This window comes from Erythrolamprus reginae, chromosome 1 (genome assembly GCF_031021105.1).
Source record: "Erythrolamprus reginae isolate rEryReg1 chromosome 1, rEryReg1.hap1, whole genome shotgun sequence".
Classification (NCBI taxonomy): domain Eukaryota; kingdom Metazoa; phylum Chordata; class Lepidosauria; order Squamata; family Dipsadidae; genus Erythrolamprus; species Erythrolamprus reginae.
The window spans coordinates 223,640,817-223,658,501 of record NC_091950.1 but is presented as its reverse complement, the minus strand read 5'-3'; the positions used below and the strand labels follow the sequence as shown (position 1 = coordinate 223,658,501).

Below are 17,685 nucleotides of genomic sequence, written 5' to 3'. Positions count from 1 at the left end.
ATTTTTTTCTAATTTGTGGATTAGGAGATTGTGATCTACTTTATCAAAAGCTTTGCTGAAGTCCAAGTATATGAGGTCTACTACGTTGGGTTGGTCTAATGATTTGGTTATGGTGTTGAAAAATTATATGAGATTGGTTTAGCATGATTTGTTTCTGACAAACCCGTGTTGGCTGTTGGATATTATCTTGTTTGTTTCCAAGTAGTGGCAAAGCTGTTTTTGTATTATTTTCTCCAGTATTTTTTCAGGTATAGAAGTCAAACTAATAGGCCTATAGTTGCCTGGGTCAGTCTTTTTACCTTTTTTGTGGATGGGGACTACGTCAGCTCATTTCCAGTCTTCCGGTAGGTCTCCAGTGGTCCAGGATTTTTGGTAGATGAGGAGAAGTGGTTCCGTTATGGTGTCTGCCAGTTCTTTTAGGACTCTGGTCCTGTACTCATTGAGTTCCCACAGATAGTCCCTTATTGTATTTTTGTCTGTGTTGAGTTCGATTCAGGGGCTGTTTATTGTAGTTGAGTTGCAGGTTAGTTGGTTGGTGGTTCCTTTAGCAGCCTTTGAGCAGCTGTGCTTTATTTCTGTTATCTGTGATTTCATTACTGTCAAGTTGGGTAGAATGAATTACAGTTGTGATGGGGTAGAATTGCTATTGAAATTGCTGAAGGACAAAATAGGGACTGATCATCATGGGGTGGGAGGAAATCTATGTGGTCTGTAAGAAACAATTTGATGGCATGTAGCCAACCAATCAATCAAAAGAGAGAGATAGAGAGGAAAAGAGAAATTAAAAAAGAAAGGGGTAAAACTTAGTTGGAATTATGTTTTGCAGAAGCTAGCCCACCCAGAGAGCCAAAACAGCTAGCCAGTTTGCCTCAGACCAGGATATCAGGAACTGTTGTCTTGAAGATAATTGAAGACAAGTACTGCAGAGTTTCTTAGGGAAATATTTACCATATTTTTTGGTAAATAAGATGCATCTTTTTACTTCAAAAAAGTGCGCCAATAACTGGGTGCGTCTTATGCACCGAATGCTATTGGGTGGTGGGCAGTCGCAGTGGCAGCAGCCTTCCCCTAGTCCCAGAGGCGGCTTTTTATGCGGTTTGGCGGCTGGTGCCAACCACCGCTACAAAACTGCCTGAGAAGCTGGTATCGCCAGACTACGGGAAGGCTGCTGCCGCTGCTACTGACTGCCCCCACCAGACTATGGGACTACGCCCCAAGTTTAACGGCATGGAGGGAAACCTGAGCTTCTGTCCTCCGCCACGTGGGCGCCTCTCTCCCTTGGTACGTTCATCTCACTTCCTCCTCTGTAAACCAAGTCGGCTCTTCTTCCTCTGTAAACGTTTCGTTCCAACAAGGGGTGGATGGGAGACTGCTACTTCCGCTGCTGCCGCCGCTTCTAATGGAAGCTGAGGTAAACAGGCAGCGCTGTGTTCTCGTCAGATCCACTTCATCCTTCCTCCTCAGCCACCCCTGCCATCCGGGCAGCTGAGGAGGAAGGATGAAGCAGATCTGATGAGAACACAGTGCTGCCCGTTTCCTTCAGCCTCCATGAGAAGCAGTGGCAGCAGCGGGAGCAGCAGCCTCCCATCCCCCCAAAAGATTTACAAAGGAGGAAGCAAGATTAATGTACCAAGGGAGAGAGGCGCCCACGCAACGGAGGACAGAAGCTTGGGTTTCTCCCCATGCCATTAAATGGGAGGCTGCTGCTTCCGCTGCCGCCGCTGCTTCTAATGGAGACTGAGGCAAACGGGCAGCACTGCATTCTCGTCAGATCCGCTTCATCCTTCCTTCTCAGCCGCCCAGGTTTCGGTTCCATCCAAAGAGGGGTGGCTGAGGAGGAAGGATGAAGTGGATCTGACTGTGGGTTGGCAGTCAGTAGCAGCGGCAGCAGCCTTCCATAGTCTAGCGATACCAGCTTCTAACGCAGTTTGGTAGCAGCGGCCGGCACCAGCCACCAAACCACATAAAGAAGCCACCGCTGAGACTAAGGAAAGTCTGCTGCCACTGCCACTGACCGCCACCCAACAGTCAGATCCGCTTCATCCTTCCTCCTCAGCCACCCCTCTTCCGATGGAACCGAAACCCGGGTGGCTGAGGAGGAAGGATAAAGCGGATGTGACGAGAATGCAGCGCTGCCCATTTGCCTCAGGCTCCATTAGAAGCAGCAGCAGCGGTGAAAGCAACAGCCTCCTGTCCTCCCCATGTTTCTAAGGGTGAAGGCCGCACCGATCCATCTGTTCGCTGTTTGTCCCTTAGCGGCATCCTTACATCAAACCCTGCACGGGCAAGTAGCCTGCGGAGAGGAGCCACCGCATCAGCAGCGGCGCTCCTACGGCACCAGGAGGGCAGTCCCATGTCCCACTCCCAATTTTAGGGCGTCGCGAGGGAGGTGAAGGTTGTCAGAGCTGGAGACCTTCCCATACACCCGCTTCCCCCCAGTCCTCGCAGGGATGTGACTGGTTGAGCAATGGGGAAAGCGCCCTTCTCTGGGGGAAAATAGGTCTCTCCATTGGTGGACCAGGACAAGCGCCATGGCCTCTGTTGTTGTTGGCTCTGGCCCAGCTCCTGTCCCAGGGAATGTGGAGGTGGATGCAGGGGAAACTTCAACATGTCGTAGGCCTGTTTTATTGCCAACAGAGTCAGGTAGTTCAGTTTCCTTGGACGAAGAAGAAGGTGGGAGTGAATTGGAAGAGGGGGGCTTGGCACACAGCCCAGGAAGTCAATCTTCGGTTGATTCGGATGCGAAAGTCTTGGATCCACGCAGGCGCAGAGTTTTGCGTAGAAGAGACCAATTGAGGGCATATTACAGGAGATAAGAGAGGCCACCTGTGTTTGGGTGGGGCTCCAGTAATTAGTGCTGCTGATATAAATAGCAGCGTGTGGGTTTGGCCGTTGTGGAATATTATCTGATCTTTGTGCTTCAGGACTGCCTTGCTTTCTCCGGACTTTTTTTGTTGATGTTTCATGACTTTGAAACCAAAGCAGAGCAAAGTGCGTGTCTGTTTCACTTCATGGAAGAAGGGCTGTGATGTTTCTTCACAGCTGCAAGCTAAGTACTTAAGCACTGATTAAGGGACTTGTACAGACTACCAGGTTGTTTTGGGACGAGTGCTCTTTGCAATACAAAAAGAGTGCTTAGTTTATTTTGAATTTTGTGATAAAGAACATGGTTTTGAATTTTCAAACATGTGTGTGTCTGAAATTTGTACTCTTAATTTTCGGGAGGCTCATACCATAGAGCCCAGCAGAACAGTATAATCTTCCACCCCAGACACACACCGTTCAAGAGTGAAGTGTTTTGGATTGTTTGCTTCTCTTTTTTCTGGCATTTATCTGATCATGGCTGCTGGTATGGCAGAAATGTAAGCAGTCTTCGACGCTCTGAAGTTGGAAATCCAAGGGTTAACGCAGATAGTGCTGCAATTACAGAACCAGGTGGATACATTATCTCAGCAGCCTGTCATTCCACTGGTGCAGCTAGCAGCTCCTGCTCCACAGCCCCTACCAAGGAGGAAATGCTTTGTGGCTCTGCCTGAAAAATTCTGGGGTGACAGACGCATGTTTGCAGCTTTCCTCAGTCAAGTGCAGTTGTTTATAAATGCACAACTGTCCCATTTTCCAAGAGATGCAGAGAAGGTGGCATTCCTCTGCAGTTTGTTGGCCGGCCCCGCTGCTTCCTGGGTGTCTCCATTTCTGGACAGAAATGATCCGATACTGCAGGATTATACCGCCTTTTGTGCCCAGTTGCGATGGCACTTTTCGGATCCGGTGCGGGAGCAGACGGCCACAAAGGCATTGAAACAGCTGAAACAAGGTTCGCGCCCATTGGTAGAATATTTAAGTGACTTTCATAGCCTCAGTGGACAGGTGCAGTGGAATGAGGCCTCCTTGATGGAGGCGTTTCAAGATGGCTTGTTGGAGACTATGCTTGATGAGCTGGTGCACGAGGCTCTGCTGGGCACCCTGGATGAGCTGGAGCAGCATTGTTTGGCCATTGAGGCTTGGCTGCTGGCTCGAGAGGTACGCCGGGCTGGGCCATCCTCGTCCTGTGTTTTGGGCGTCACGCCATTGCCTGCTCCATGGCGGGGGGGTGTCTGCTATGCCCGTGCCAACCCCTGTTCCTGTACCCCGTCGCTTCCTGCCTGCCCTGCCTCCTCGCCTAGCGGATGGTGCCCCTGCTGGGGAGCCTATGGAGGTGAACTTTGTGCGACCCCATTTGTCTCCGGAGGAGAGAGTGCAGTGACGTGCGACAGGCTGGTGCTTCTATTGCAGGGGGGGCAGGTCATTTTGCGAATGGCTGTCCCTGCAAACGAAGGAGCACAGTTGCTGCTGCGGTGTCAACTCCTCCCAGTCCTCCTGTTGCCATGCCGACTCTTGCAGGACAGCTCCCAGAGTCATCAACTCATGTTCTGGATTCCTCGATGGCTGTCCCCATGCCCCTGGTTTCCCTGCTAGAGGTACAGTCAAGAAACGAGGGCGGCCCAGCTTGGTGGCAACACTAGGTCGGGCTGGCATTTCATCGGTTAAGGATTCTTTGGCTAACGACCCTGGAACGTACCATCACCTCACGATGAATGTCAAGCTCTTGGTGGATCGGCGTACTCAATTCATTCCTGCTCTTGCCCTCGTGGATTCGGGGTCCACCACGAATTTCCTGGATGAGGAGTTTGCACAGAGACTTTAGTTGCCCTTGTGTCCTGTGACCCCTCCGTTGACTTTTGAAACCATTGATGGGTGGGTGTTGTTGTCTGGGCCCATCCGTTTTCAGACCTTGCCGGTGCGGATCAGCATCAGGACTCATGTGGAGGCATTACAATTTTATGTCACATGGGGCCTCCATTTCCCTCTTGTCTTGGGGTTGTCATGGTTAAGGGAGCATGATCCTCAGGTGGTGTGGTTGCAGAACAGTGTCACATTTCCCAGTTTGCAATGTGTAGACCACCATCATCATATTTGTGCCTCGCAAGGGCCCATTATCCCCGCAGCAGTGTTACCAGAAGACCTCGCTGACTTTGCGGATGTCTTTAATGAAAAAGAGGCGGAATGCATGCCGCCGCATCGCCCTTATGATTGTGCCATAGACCTGTTACCCGAGGCCAAGTTGCCGGCTGGTCGTTTGTACTCTATGTCGGAACCTGAATTAGTGGCCCTCAAGGACTTCATAGATAAAAATCTGGCCAAAGGGTTCATCAGGCCATCGACCTCCCTGTTATCAGCACCTGTCTTGTTTGTCAAGAGAAAGACTGAAGACTTACATTTGTGCTGTGATTACCGACGCCTGAACGCCATTATGGTGCGCAACCACTATCCGTTGCCACTAATCCCAGAATTAATGGAACGTTTATGAGCTGCCACTGTTTTTTCCAAGATAGACCTCCGCAGCGCTTATAATTTGGTATGTATCAGGCCAGGGGATGAGTGGAAACAGCGTTTGGCACCGATACGGGCATTTTGAGTATACAGTGATGCCCTTTGGACTCACCGATACGGGCATTTTGAGTATACAGTGATGCCCTTTGGACTCACCAATGCCCTGGCTGTTTTCCAGCATTTGTTTTCCATGATGAACGATGTATTCAGGGACATGTTAGCCCATTTTGTGGTCATATATCTGGATGACATTTTGGTGTACTCCCCCTCCAAGTCCAGCCATTTGGGACATTTGCGCCGGATTCTGCTCTGGTTGAGAGAGCATCGTTTATATGCTAAGCTGGAGAAGTGTCAGTTTCTGCAGACCACCATAGAATTTTTAGGTCATTTCATTTCTCCAGGGGGCATAGTCATGGACCCAGGCAAGGTGTCAGCACTAAAACCTGGCAACCCCCAAAGAGAGTCAAGTATGTGCAGCGGTTGTTAGGGTTTGCAACCTACTATTGCACATTCATACCAGGGTTTGTCCAGTTGACCGCGCCTCTCACCCGGTTGTTGCAAAAGCAGGTCTCGTTCCATTGGGGTGAGGAGGAGCAGCGGGCTTTTGTAGCTCTTAAGGACGCTTTCATGAAAGAGCCCTTGTTGCAGCATCGAGATCCGTGTCGGCTGTTTGTAGTTGAGACCGACGCTGTTGCCGTCAGAGCTATACTTCTACAGGCCCGTTCTGAAGGTGACACCTTGTTTGCGTGTGCCTACCACTCCAGAAAACTCATGCCCTTGGAAAGAAACTACACGATCTGGGAAAAGGAACTTTTGGCAGTCAAGTCGGCGTTTGAGACGTGGAGACATCATCTCAAGGGCGCCCGGCATCAGATAGAGGTCAGGACCGACCATAAAAATTTGGAGTATCTGCAAACGGCTCAAAAGTTGAACCAACGGCAGATACGTTGGTCGTTCTTTTTCGCAAGGTTCAACTTTCGGATCCGGTACACACCCAGCTTCCAGAATCCCAGAGCGGATGCTTTGTCTAGAAAACCCGAGTTTCTGCATCTGAAAGAGCCAGCCCCATTACACACAATCTTGCCAGCGGAAGCGGTGGCTGCTGCCCAGGACCCCATTGACTTGCGGAGGCGTATCCGTGAGATGCAGTGGGGGGATGGGTTTGTGGCACAGTGGGTGAGGGAAATGGGGCCCAATTCTCCCTGGTCATTTGCTGAGGGACTGCTCCAGTACCGGAGGCAGTTGTACGTCTTAGCAAGGCCGCTTCGCGGATTGATTCTGTCCCAATGCCTTGACAATCCTGCGGCGGGTCATTTTGGCTTGTTTAAAACCTTGGACTTAGTGATTCGAACATTTTGGTGGCTGCGAATCCAAGGTGACGTTCACTCCTATGTCGCCACATGTGAACGGTGTCGTGCAGCCAGGTCAGCCACAGGGGCCCCGCCAGGATTATTACAGCCATTGCCAATGCCCATGAGGCCGTGGTGAGCTGTGTCCATGGACTTTGTCACACACTTGCCCCCCTCATCATGGTTCACCACAGTCATGGTGGTGATGGACATGTTGACAAAAATGTTCCATTTCATCCCGTCACCAGGTACCCACATCCCATGACACCTCTAAATTGTTTTTTCAACATGTATTCCGGATCCATGGACTTCCAGATCGAGTTGTGTCGGACCGAGGAACTCAGTTCACGGCATGGTTCTGGAAAGAGCTTATGTCTGCTTTAAAGGTCCAAGTTTGTCTTGCTTCGACCCAGCACCCTCAGACTGATGGGGGAACAGAAAAAACCATTGGAATTTTGGAACAATACCTGTGGTGCTTTGTGTCAGACTGGCAGGCTGATTGGTCACGTTTCCTCCCGGTAGTGGAGTTTGAGTTTAATAACTCCCGGCATACCTCCATAAGACTCATGCCATTTTATGCGAACTATGGCTTCCATCCCTGGTTTTTCCCGTTAACCCTGTTAGATTCCCTGGTCCCCGCAGCAGAGGACTTCTTATCGGAACTGCAAGCAGAGATGGTGAAGCGGTATTTGATTAAAGCCAAAGAGGGCTATTACTCTTTCTAATTCTTTATTTGCCTTTCTAAGTTCGTCTTCACTTTTTTTTTAATCTTAATCTATTGTCTCCTCTATTTTCTTTATTTTCATCTCATGTTTATCTACTGTCTTGTGTATTCCCTCAATTGTGGCATTGAGTTTAATAAAATTTTCCCTAACCTCTTCAAAAAAATTTTTAGTCTCCTGTGTCTTATTTGTGGCCTCTTGTTGTATCAACATGAACTCTTGAATTTTATTTAATGAATCTTGTAATGTTTGTAGGGAGGGAGTCTGCCCCTTACTTTCTGTTGTGGTTAAATCCGAAGCAGAGGAGGATTTTTCTACTGTTGGAGATGCCAAGGTTAGAGTTCCCTTTCCAATTGACTTAGTTATTCTTTGTTGAGTTGCCATCCCTTCTCTCTAAATTCAACAAACCAATTTTTAACTTAAATTTATAAATTCTTCCTTTCTAACTAATTACTGATTTATAACTCTATTATTATATACACATCCCAATTCAATATCAAAATATCTTATTAACCCCCTCCCAAAAAAGAATAAAAATCAGTTAATCCTTGTCTTTTTCCTCAAAATAATATAGCAATCTATTGTCTTATTACTCCTATGTTCTTATCAGAAACATCACAATTTTTACATAACAATTTTATCAAATCTTAATTCTCTATTCAATACCAATAATTCTCAATTACCTCGTACTGCTAATCAATTTTATCAATATGTCTATAAATGTCTTTTAAATCTATAAATATATATGAAAAAGAGAGGATATATGTTAACCAACTAATCAATACTTCCTAATCCAGCTAAAATTCATTTAACAAACTGTCTATCCAATAATCCTAATCACCTTTATGTATAAGTCAATATATCACCATTTATATTAATCGTAGCTTCTTTAACTTTTTATGCAAATTCAACCAGTTTCAACACAGTTCGGCAATATTCAGTAAATTCTAGTATTTTCCAAATTTAATTTAATTACATTTTGTCAAAATTTAGTCCCGTAGCTTTATTGTTCAATCGCTGCAATTGAAGGAAATTTTTTAATCCACTCCAAGTTCTAAATTTATTCCTTTTAAAGTGTCTTTGTCTCCCTCTCGCTATTTCCGTCCGTTTCCAATCAACTCAGTTTTCAACCCTTTACTCTGGAGCAAATTCCCCACTCCCAATTATATTGAATTTAAAACCAAATCTCAGTCACTATTCAAATCAATCACCTTTAGTCTATACCAATAAATCTTGCCTCCCGTTGGTCTCACCAATTAATGCTGAAAAAAGAAGAATAAAACAGCTGAACTGGATAGGTCTATAGTCTATCTCAATGCATGCAAGAAAAAGTAAATGCGGAAGTAAAATGACGACGGATCTTGTTCCTTTGTCTCCCTAGTGATGAAAGGCCACATATAGAAAGAAAAGCATCCTTTTTAATTCTTCTTTCGTTGATTGTTTTATTTAATTTCTCTCTGTATCATAACATATGAGCACAGGAGGTAAAAAAAAGAGATACGTTTGTGTCTCTTAGAAGTCTAAGTGCTCCCAGCAGTCTTTCTCAAAATTTAACTCTTTCCAGTCCTTCCGTGTCACCCATAAAATCTACCCATCACTCTTCTTTCACTGACTCACCTGCCTTGCTTTATAATGTGGCTCGATCCCTCTTAGCTGCCGCTTACATCCTCGTTAGAGCTTCTTTATCTTTCAAATCTTTCAACTTGCTGAAAAGATTCCAAGAAGATTCCGAAGTGGTAAGGTTATCAGGGGGACTCCGATATCTGCCGGTCTTACTTCTTTTCTTCCTTGATGTAAGAGGCGGCCATGTCTTCGGGCTAACTATCGCTAGCCTCTTTTCTGCCTGATTTTATCTATCTATCTATCTATCTATCTATCTATCTATCTATCTATCTATCTATCTATCTATCTATCTATCTATCTAGTTAGTAGAAATAAAAAGAGGACACATTTTCTTGTGGGTGATTCGACCGTTAGAGGTGTTGATTTGGGACAGAGCAAGGATGTGGTGAAGGTGCTGAGGTGTCTCCCAGGGGCCACTGCCAGCAGGGACAGGAGGCGGATTACAAACATTGTTAAGACTGTGAGTAAAGGTAATAACGTTGATGTGGTGGTGCATCTTGGCACAAATGATTTGTCCCAGAGAAATATTAATGTAGTAAAAAGAGATTTTCAATGTCTAAGTGTGGAGCTGGGTAAAATAACTGATTCAGTGACTTTCTCAGAGGTGTTACCGGTTTGTGGCCAAGAGGATAAAACAACGTGTATCAGAGAGTTTAATGTGTGGTTAAGGCAGTGGTGTAAAGCTGAAGGTTTTGGCTATGTAAGTCATGATGTCAGTAGGTGGTCTAATAGGGAGTTGTTTAAGAGGGATGGTTTGCATCCATCATACAGAGGTACCCAGGTGCTCGGTAAGGAATTCAGAACTTTTTTGGACAGGCATTTAAACTAGGTAAAGGGGACAGAGATGTAACTGATGTGGGTGATTTCTGTCCCTGACCAATGAGGATAAAGCAGTTTTTGGAAGCTTATGAAAAGGGAGCTGCAAATAATATAGATGTAGTTGTTGATGACAAGGGGCAAACTAATAACGAAAATAATGTTCTTCTGGTAATGTGCACAAATGCTCGAAGCTTGAGCAACAAGCTCTGTGAATTAATGGCCATAATATCTAGAGATAATTTGGACCTGGTTGCCATAACTGAGACATGGTTTAAGGATTCTAATGAATGGGAAATATCCATACCAGGATATACACTGTATAGGAAGGATAGAATAGAGAGAAGGGGAGGTGGAGTAGCCATTTATATTAAAGAAAGTCTAAAAACAACACTAATTCAAAATACGTGTCAAGATCTAGAGACTCTCTGGATTTGCATGCAAAATAAAGAAGGTTCTGTCATTAGAATTGGGGTGATCTATAGGCCTCCAGGGCAATCCGAGGAATATGACAACAAGATGGTGGATGAAATTACCCAAATGGCAGTAAAGGGAGATATTGTGGTTATGGGTGATTTCAACATGCCTGATGTTGACTGGAATATCCCCAGTGCCCTTACATGCAAAAGTAAGACTATAGTAGAGGCCTTTACAGGAGCAGCTCTGGCACAGCTGGTTAAGACACCAACTAGAGGGGAGAATATTCTAGATTTAGTTTTTACGAATGGGAATTGGGTTTCAGATGTCAAGGTGGGAGAAAATTTAGGTTGCAGTGACCATCTATGTTTGTGGTTTGATGTAAAAACTGATTGTGAGCAATCCTATACTGCAACCAAAGTATTGGATTTCAGAAAAACAAATTTTAATGCAATGGGAGAATATTTAGATAATGAATTAAAGGGGAGGGATAAAATGGCAGGAGCGAGCACCCAGTGGACTGTATTAAAAAAGGCCATTTTAAAAGCCACTGGACTGTATGTAAGACAAATAACTAAAGGTAAAAGGAAGAAGAAACCGCTATGGTTTAGCAATGATGTAAGGGCTATAGTCAATGAAAAAAAGGCTGCCTATAGGAGGTATAAAGAATCTGGAAGTATAGCTGATAGGGAGGTATATAAAATGAGACAGAAGGAGGCGAAACAGATAACATATGCTGCTAAAGCCTCAAAAGAGGAAGAAATTGCCAAATCTGTAAAGAAGGGGGATAAAACCTTCTTCAGATATATTAATGATAAGAAGAAGAAAAACTGCGGCATCACGAAGCTTAGTACCGGGAATAATACATGCATTAATGGGAATAAGGAGATCGCTGACCATTTCAATAGCTACTTCTGTTCAGTTTTCTCAAAAGACACCTTACAAAATAATACTATAGAGGGATATAGCATTGCTTCCAGCTGTACGGATTCAGCTCCAGTGATCTTAGAAGCCAATGTCTTAGAAGAACTTGAACGATTAAAGATAAATAAGGCAATGGGTCCAGATGGCATCCACCCCAGAGTTCTTAAAGAACTCAGATCTGTCATTGCTAACCCCCTGACTGATTTGTTTAACCAATCCTTGTTAACAGGAGAAGTTCCTGAGGATTGGAGAATGGCCAGTGTTGTGCCTATTCACAAGAAGGGCAATAGAGAAGAAGCTGGTAACTACAGGCCAGTTAGCTTGACATCAGTTGTAGTTAAAATGATGGAGACTCTACTCAAAAAGAGGATAAATCAGCACCTAAAAAACAATAACTTATTAGACCCAAATCAGCATGGCTTTACTGAAGGCAAATCATGTCAGACTAATCTCATTGATTTCTTTGACTATGTCACAAAGGTGTTGGATGAAGGTGGTGCCGTGGATATTGCCTACCTGGACTTCAGCAAAGCCTTTGATACGGTTCCACATAAAGAGCTGATAGATAAATTAGTGAAGATTGGACTTAATCCCTGGATAGTTCAATGGATTTGCAGCTGGCTGAAGCGTAGACATCAGAGAGTTATTGTTAATGGCGAGTATTCTGAGCAGAGTCAGGTTACAAGCGGTGTGCCACAAGGATCTGTTCTGGGTCCTATTCTTTTTAATATATTTGTGAGTGACATAGGGGAAGGTTTGGTAGGGAAGGTTTGCCTATTTGCCGATGACTCTAAAGTGTGCAATAGGGTTGATATTCCTGGAGGTGTCTGTAATATGGTAAATGATTTAGCTTTACTAGATAAATGGTCTAAGCAATGGAAACTGCAGTTTAATGTTTCAAAATGTAAAATAATGCACTTGGGGAAAAGGAATCCTCAATCTGAGTATTGTATTGGCAGTTCAGTGTTGGCAAATACTTCAAAAGAAAAGGATTTAGGGGTAGTGATTTCTGACAGTCTCAAAATGGGTGAACAGTGCAGTCAGGCGGTAGGGAAAGCAAGTAGGATGCTTGGCTGCATAGCTAGAGGTATAACAAGCAGGAAGAGGGAGATTATGATCCCACTATATAGAATGCTGGTGAGACCACATTTGGAATACTGTGTTCAGTTCTGGAGACCTCACCTACAAAAAGATATTGACAAAATTGAACGGGTCCAAAGACGGGCTACAAGAATGGTGGAAGGTCTTAAGCATAAAACGTATCAGGAAAGACTTAATGAACTCAATCTGTATAGTCTGGAGGACAGAAGGAAAAGGGGGGACATGATCGAAACATTTAAATATATTAAAGGGTTAAATGAGGTCAAGGAGGGAAGTGTTTTTAATAGGAAAGTGAACACAAGAACAAGGGGACACAATCTGAAGTTAGTTGGGGGAAAGATCAAAAGCAACATGAGAAAATATTATTTTTCTGAAAGAGTAGTAGATCCTTGGAACAAACTTCCAGCAGATGTGGTAGATAAATCCACAGTAACTGAATTTAGACATGCCTGGGATAAACATATATCCATCCTAAGATAAAATACAGAAAATAGTATAAGGGCAGACTAGATGGACCATGAGGTCTTTTTCTGCCGTTAGACTTCTGTGTTCTATGTTCTATCAGATTTGTATGCCGCCCCTCTCCGAAGACTTAGGGCGGCTCACAACAACAATAAAACAGTATATAATAAACAAATCTAATATTTTAAAAAATATCTAAAAACCCATTATTTTAAAAAAGAAACATACAGCACAAGCATACCATACATAAACTATATAGGCCTGGAGGAGATGTCCCAGTTCCCCCATGCCAGACAGCAGAGGTGGGTTTTAAGAAGTTTGCGAAAGGCAAGGAGGGTGAGGGCAATCCTAATCTCCGGGGGGAGCTGGTTCTAGAGGGGCAGGGCGGCCACAGAGAAGTCTGTTCCCCTGGGTCCTGCCAGATGACATTGTTTAATCGACGGGTTCCGGAGAAGGCCAACTCTGTTGGGGTTTTAAATGCCTAAACTGCCAGAGGATTGCAGTTCATCTGTTGGGTACATCCTTACCCCACCTATAGCGCTCACCTCTCCAAGGTTTGCACTTGATCTTATTGATTCAAGACAGAAAAACCCATGCTGAAAGAGCAGTGGCTCACTCTCCAGCTCCGCTTCAACATAGCGCCGCCCCGGAAGCATTTTCTGTTGTGACCAGTAGGCTCATGTTTTGCTCTCCCCAGGCTCCAAAGACTTCCCTGGAGCCAGGGGAGGGTAAAAATGCCCTTCGCCATCCCCCCAGAGGCCCTCTGGAAGTTGAAAATGCCCTCCCAGAGCCTCTGTGTGAGTCAAAAATCAGCTGGCCGGCACACGCATGCACATTGAAGCTGAACTAGGGCAATGGCTTGTGTGCCAGCAGATATGGCTCCACATGCCACCTGTGGCACCCATGCCATAGGTTCGCCATCACTGCCCTATACCATTCCAGACAAGTGGCTATCTAGTCTCTTTTTAAAAGCCTCCAGTAATGGAGTACCCACAACTTCTAAAGGCAACCTGTTTCACTGGTTAATTGTTCTCATTGTTAGGAAATTTCTCCTTAATTCTAGGTTGGTTCCCACCTTCATTATTTTCCATCCAGTGCTTCCTGTCCTACATTCTAATGTTTTGGAGAATACCGTATTTTTCCGAGTATAAGATGCACCTTAATTTTGGGGGAGGAAAATGGGGGGGGGGGGGGGTTCTGCCTACCTGGTATTCATCTGGCTAGTGTCCTTAGTCTGGTCAGCTTCAGCACATTATTTTATCCCCTGATTAGGGCTTTAAAAAACTTATTCAGAGAGAGTAACAATGAAAGAGCTTGCAAACTGGTAAGAGCTGGGCACCTCATTAGGGCTGGAAAGAAACATTCAGAGCAAGTAGAGCAATGGAAAAAAAGCCTGCAAAGACTTAGGGCTGGAAAAACATTCTTCAGAGAGAGCAACAATGAAAGATCCTGCAATGTAAAAGCTGGGAATATCGTTTGCACCTAGTTAGAAAAGAAGAAAGAAAAGCTTTGAAAAAAGCTACATTCAGAGTATAAGATGCACCTAAATGTTCAGCTTCTTGGTGGAAAAAGGTGCATCTTATACTTTGAAAAATAAAGAAAGTTTTCTTTGTAGCATCCCCTTAGATATTGGAACACTACTATTGTGTCATCCTGGTCCTTTTCACTAGACTAGGCTTACCCAATAACTGCAGCTATTTCTTATATATTTTGTCTTTGTTGTCCTTCTCTGCACTCTTTCCAGAGTCTTAACAATTTTTTTATATTGTAACTGAAACCGGATGCAGTATTCCAAGGGTCAAACCTTCTTAAGTATTAACTCATTCCGCAACTTGTTTCTAAACAGTTATTGGCTTGAACAAAATTAGCTTAGGATTCACTTAATTTAAAATACTATTTTTCACTAGGTCATTGTAAAGAAAAGGTAGAATTTTAATTATTTAGAAAAAATTTTTTAAAAAAAAGTTTGCTTCATCTCCATCCTGGAAATGAAAGTTTTCGTTTGATCCATTCTGTTGCCAAGCCTTTATCAGTCCCATTAATTGGTTTTCCCATATCCAGCACTTAGACATTACAGTTTGGACTATTCGAAAGAAGCTTTCTTTAAACATATATTTGAACAATTTTATCATTGTACTAATTTTATTCTAATCTTATTACAGGTTCTCAATCTGTCCATGAGAAAGCTCCTCTAGTGAAAACCTTGCTCTTGGTTGGCCCTGTAGGAGTAGGGAAAAAAATGCTTATTCACGCTCTGTGCACAGAAACAGGAGCCAACCTGTTCAATTTATCTGCGGCAAATATTTCTGGTAAATATCCTGGCAAGGCTGGTCTTCAGTTGATGCTACATATGGTTTTTAAGGTAGGGTCCAAAAATATTTCATTAATATTCACCTATAATAATAATGTTCAATATTTTAGTAGACAATAGATATTTTATTATTCACTACTTCTATTTAATTATGTTAATGAATAATTATAACAATGAAAATCCAGACTATTAAAATAGTTCTTTAGTACTTAATGTTTCCTGTCTTTCCAAAATCTTTTTACATTAGTGTATACATTTTGAAATCTTTTTTCTTTGACTGATTTAATCTTCAATCCTATAGACCAGTGGTTCCCAACATGGGGCCTACAGGGGGGGGGGGGGATTTGATTTTTAGTGGGGGCAATTGGAATCTTGTTTAAACCAAGTTAATGGCCTTTTAGGCTTCCTCCACAAGAGTAGGAGTTCACTTTCTGAATAGTAAGAATTATATATCAGGGGGGGGGGGGATCAGGATTTTAGAGATGCTTAGGTGAGGCATGGGCAAAAAAGGGTTGGGAACCACTGCTATAGACCTTGGACAATAAAGATTTATGGTTTTCCAGATGGTGAGATCATTTTGACCCCATAAACCTTGTTTTGGCTCCTGTGGAAAACTGAGAATAGTTGCTTTTGTGCTGTTAACAGAACAAAAAAATAAACTGCAAGGGAACCTCCAGAACTTCTGCAAACAAGTTACTAATCTATGCCAGATTAAGAGCTAGGCTCAGTTAATTGTACTCATTGGTTTCAGTAGAAATAAATTATATAGGGAAAATGGAGAGGGCAGAAAGTCTGGGAAAATAAAAAATGTGAGGAGGGGAATGCTTCCTTGCTTTTGTCTTGCTGATTACAACCTTGTAGGATTTAAAGAAAACTCCAGCATCAAATGATTTAAAAAGAAGAGTTAGGATTAGCTATACAGGTAGTCCTTGTTTAACAACCACAAATCCTACTGGCACCTTGGTTGTTAGTAAAGCACTTGCTAAATGAAACTGCAATTTTGCGTATGATTTTATTTTACTTTGCTATCCAGACCTGCAAAGAGTGTAAACGGGACAATTTCCCACAAAATAATTTTTTCATCATTTTTAATTGTTAATGGTCATTAAATGAAACAGTCACTGAATGTGGACAACCTATATCATTGTGATCTTCCATCTTCTTATAGTAAAATATATTGTATTAATGGATTTTCATGTTTGATTTTAAAATGTCCTTTGACAGGACCACATTTTCAGTAGGAAATCAGTGGACAAAAAAACTTACAAATTTAAAATCATTGTTACACAATATTTCCCCAGATAGATGGGGAAAAACTTAAGAATTTAAAATATTATTACACAATATTTCCCCAGATAGATGGAATTTTAGAGTTTTTGCTCATTTTTTTCCAAAATTGGTCACGCCTAAATTAATATTAAGCAGAAAATATGAAGGTTGATAACACTGCTTAGAGACATATTAATGTTCTTGTATTCTATTATCAGCAGATGTAAGTTACTCAGAAACCTCTTAATGAATCATTTCAAAGTGCTTGATGAAATTATTAATTATCAATTCATCACTTAGGTTTTTAAAACTGTACCAACAAGATTATTATGGAAATTAAAATCAACATGTCTGCTAATATTTTCTTTTAACTTATGAGCTGATGTGGCACAATGGGTAGAGTGCAGTACTGCAGGCCGCTAAAACTGACTGCTAGATCTGCAGGTCAGCAGTTCAAATCTCATCACCGGCTCAAGGTTGACTCAGCCTTCCATCCTTCCGAGGTGGGTAAAATGAGGACACAGATTGTGGGTAATATGCTGGCTCTGTTAAAAAAAAATGCTATTGCTAACATGTTGTAAAGCGCTTGAGTCTAAGGAGAAGGGCGGCATAAAAAACATCAGATAAATAAGTAAATAAATTTGGCAAGAACTTTCTGATGGTGAGAGCGATCAATGTTTAGATTCTAAGAATCTAAAGCGGTTCTTGGATGTTCTGTCTTTTTTTAAAAAAAATTTTTTTTATTAAGTTTCTTCCTTAAAAAAAGCATATAACATACAATAAAAAATCCAATACAGTACAGAAATATACCTATATAAATAAAAAATAACAATAAAAAAACCTTAATCACAACAAACACTTAAGAACAGTATATTAACTTATACTTATTTTGTACTTTGTGAGTAGAAAAACTAATCTTTCTCTTTTATTATTTTCAATAAGATATAGCTCCATTTCCTGGAATTAATGTATAATATTTCTTTCATCTGGCATTGAATAATCGGTTTTCAGTCATTTATTTTGGTTTATTATTGATTTGTCCATAAATTTGCTATTTATTTACCGCCTCATGTTAAATTTGTGTTAAATATTTAATAACTTTAAAATATTGTTTCTATCGATATGTTACAAATATATAAGTAATGAAATTAATTGTAATTTCCAAAAATACAATAAAGAGAAAAGATATATTTAAGTAATATATTATTACCTGTATTTTAATTTTAGTTTTCTTTTCTTTTTGCAAACCAATCATAAAAATACTTCCAAATTTTAAAATAGTCGGTGTCTTCTTTGTTTCTTAGTTTTAGTGTTAACGCAT

The 17,685-nt window shown here is 42.5% G+C and overlaps 1 protein-coding gene across 5 annotated transcripts in view; it reads left to right on the top strand.

The window, feature by feature from the left end:
* The window catches only part of IQCA1 (IQ motif containing with AAA domain 1), a 464,058-nt gene that overhangs the window by 264,955 nt on the left and 181,418 nt on the right, over positions 1-17,685 (top strand). For all 5 annotated transcript variants that reach the window (XR_011557328.1, XM_070732268.1, XM_070732270.1 and 2 more), the window contains one exon: positions 14,947-15,146. Coding sequence is in view for 4 of the 5 variants with exons in the window: in XM_070732268.1 (XP_070588369.1) it covers positions 14,947-15,146 (200 nt within the window). In the remaining variant the exon portion in view is untranslated. The remainder of the gene's footprint in view (positions 1-14,946; positions 15,147-17,685) is intronic.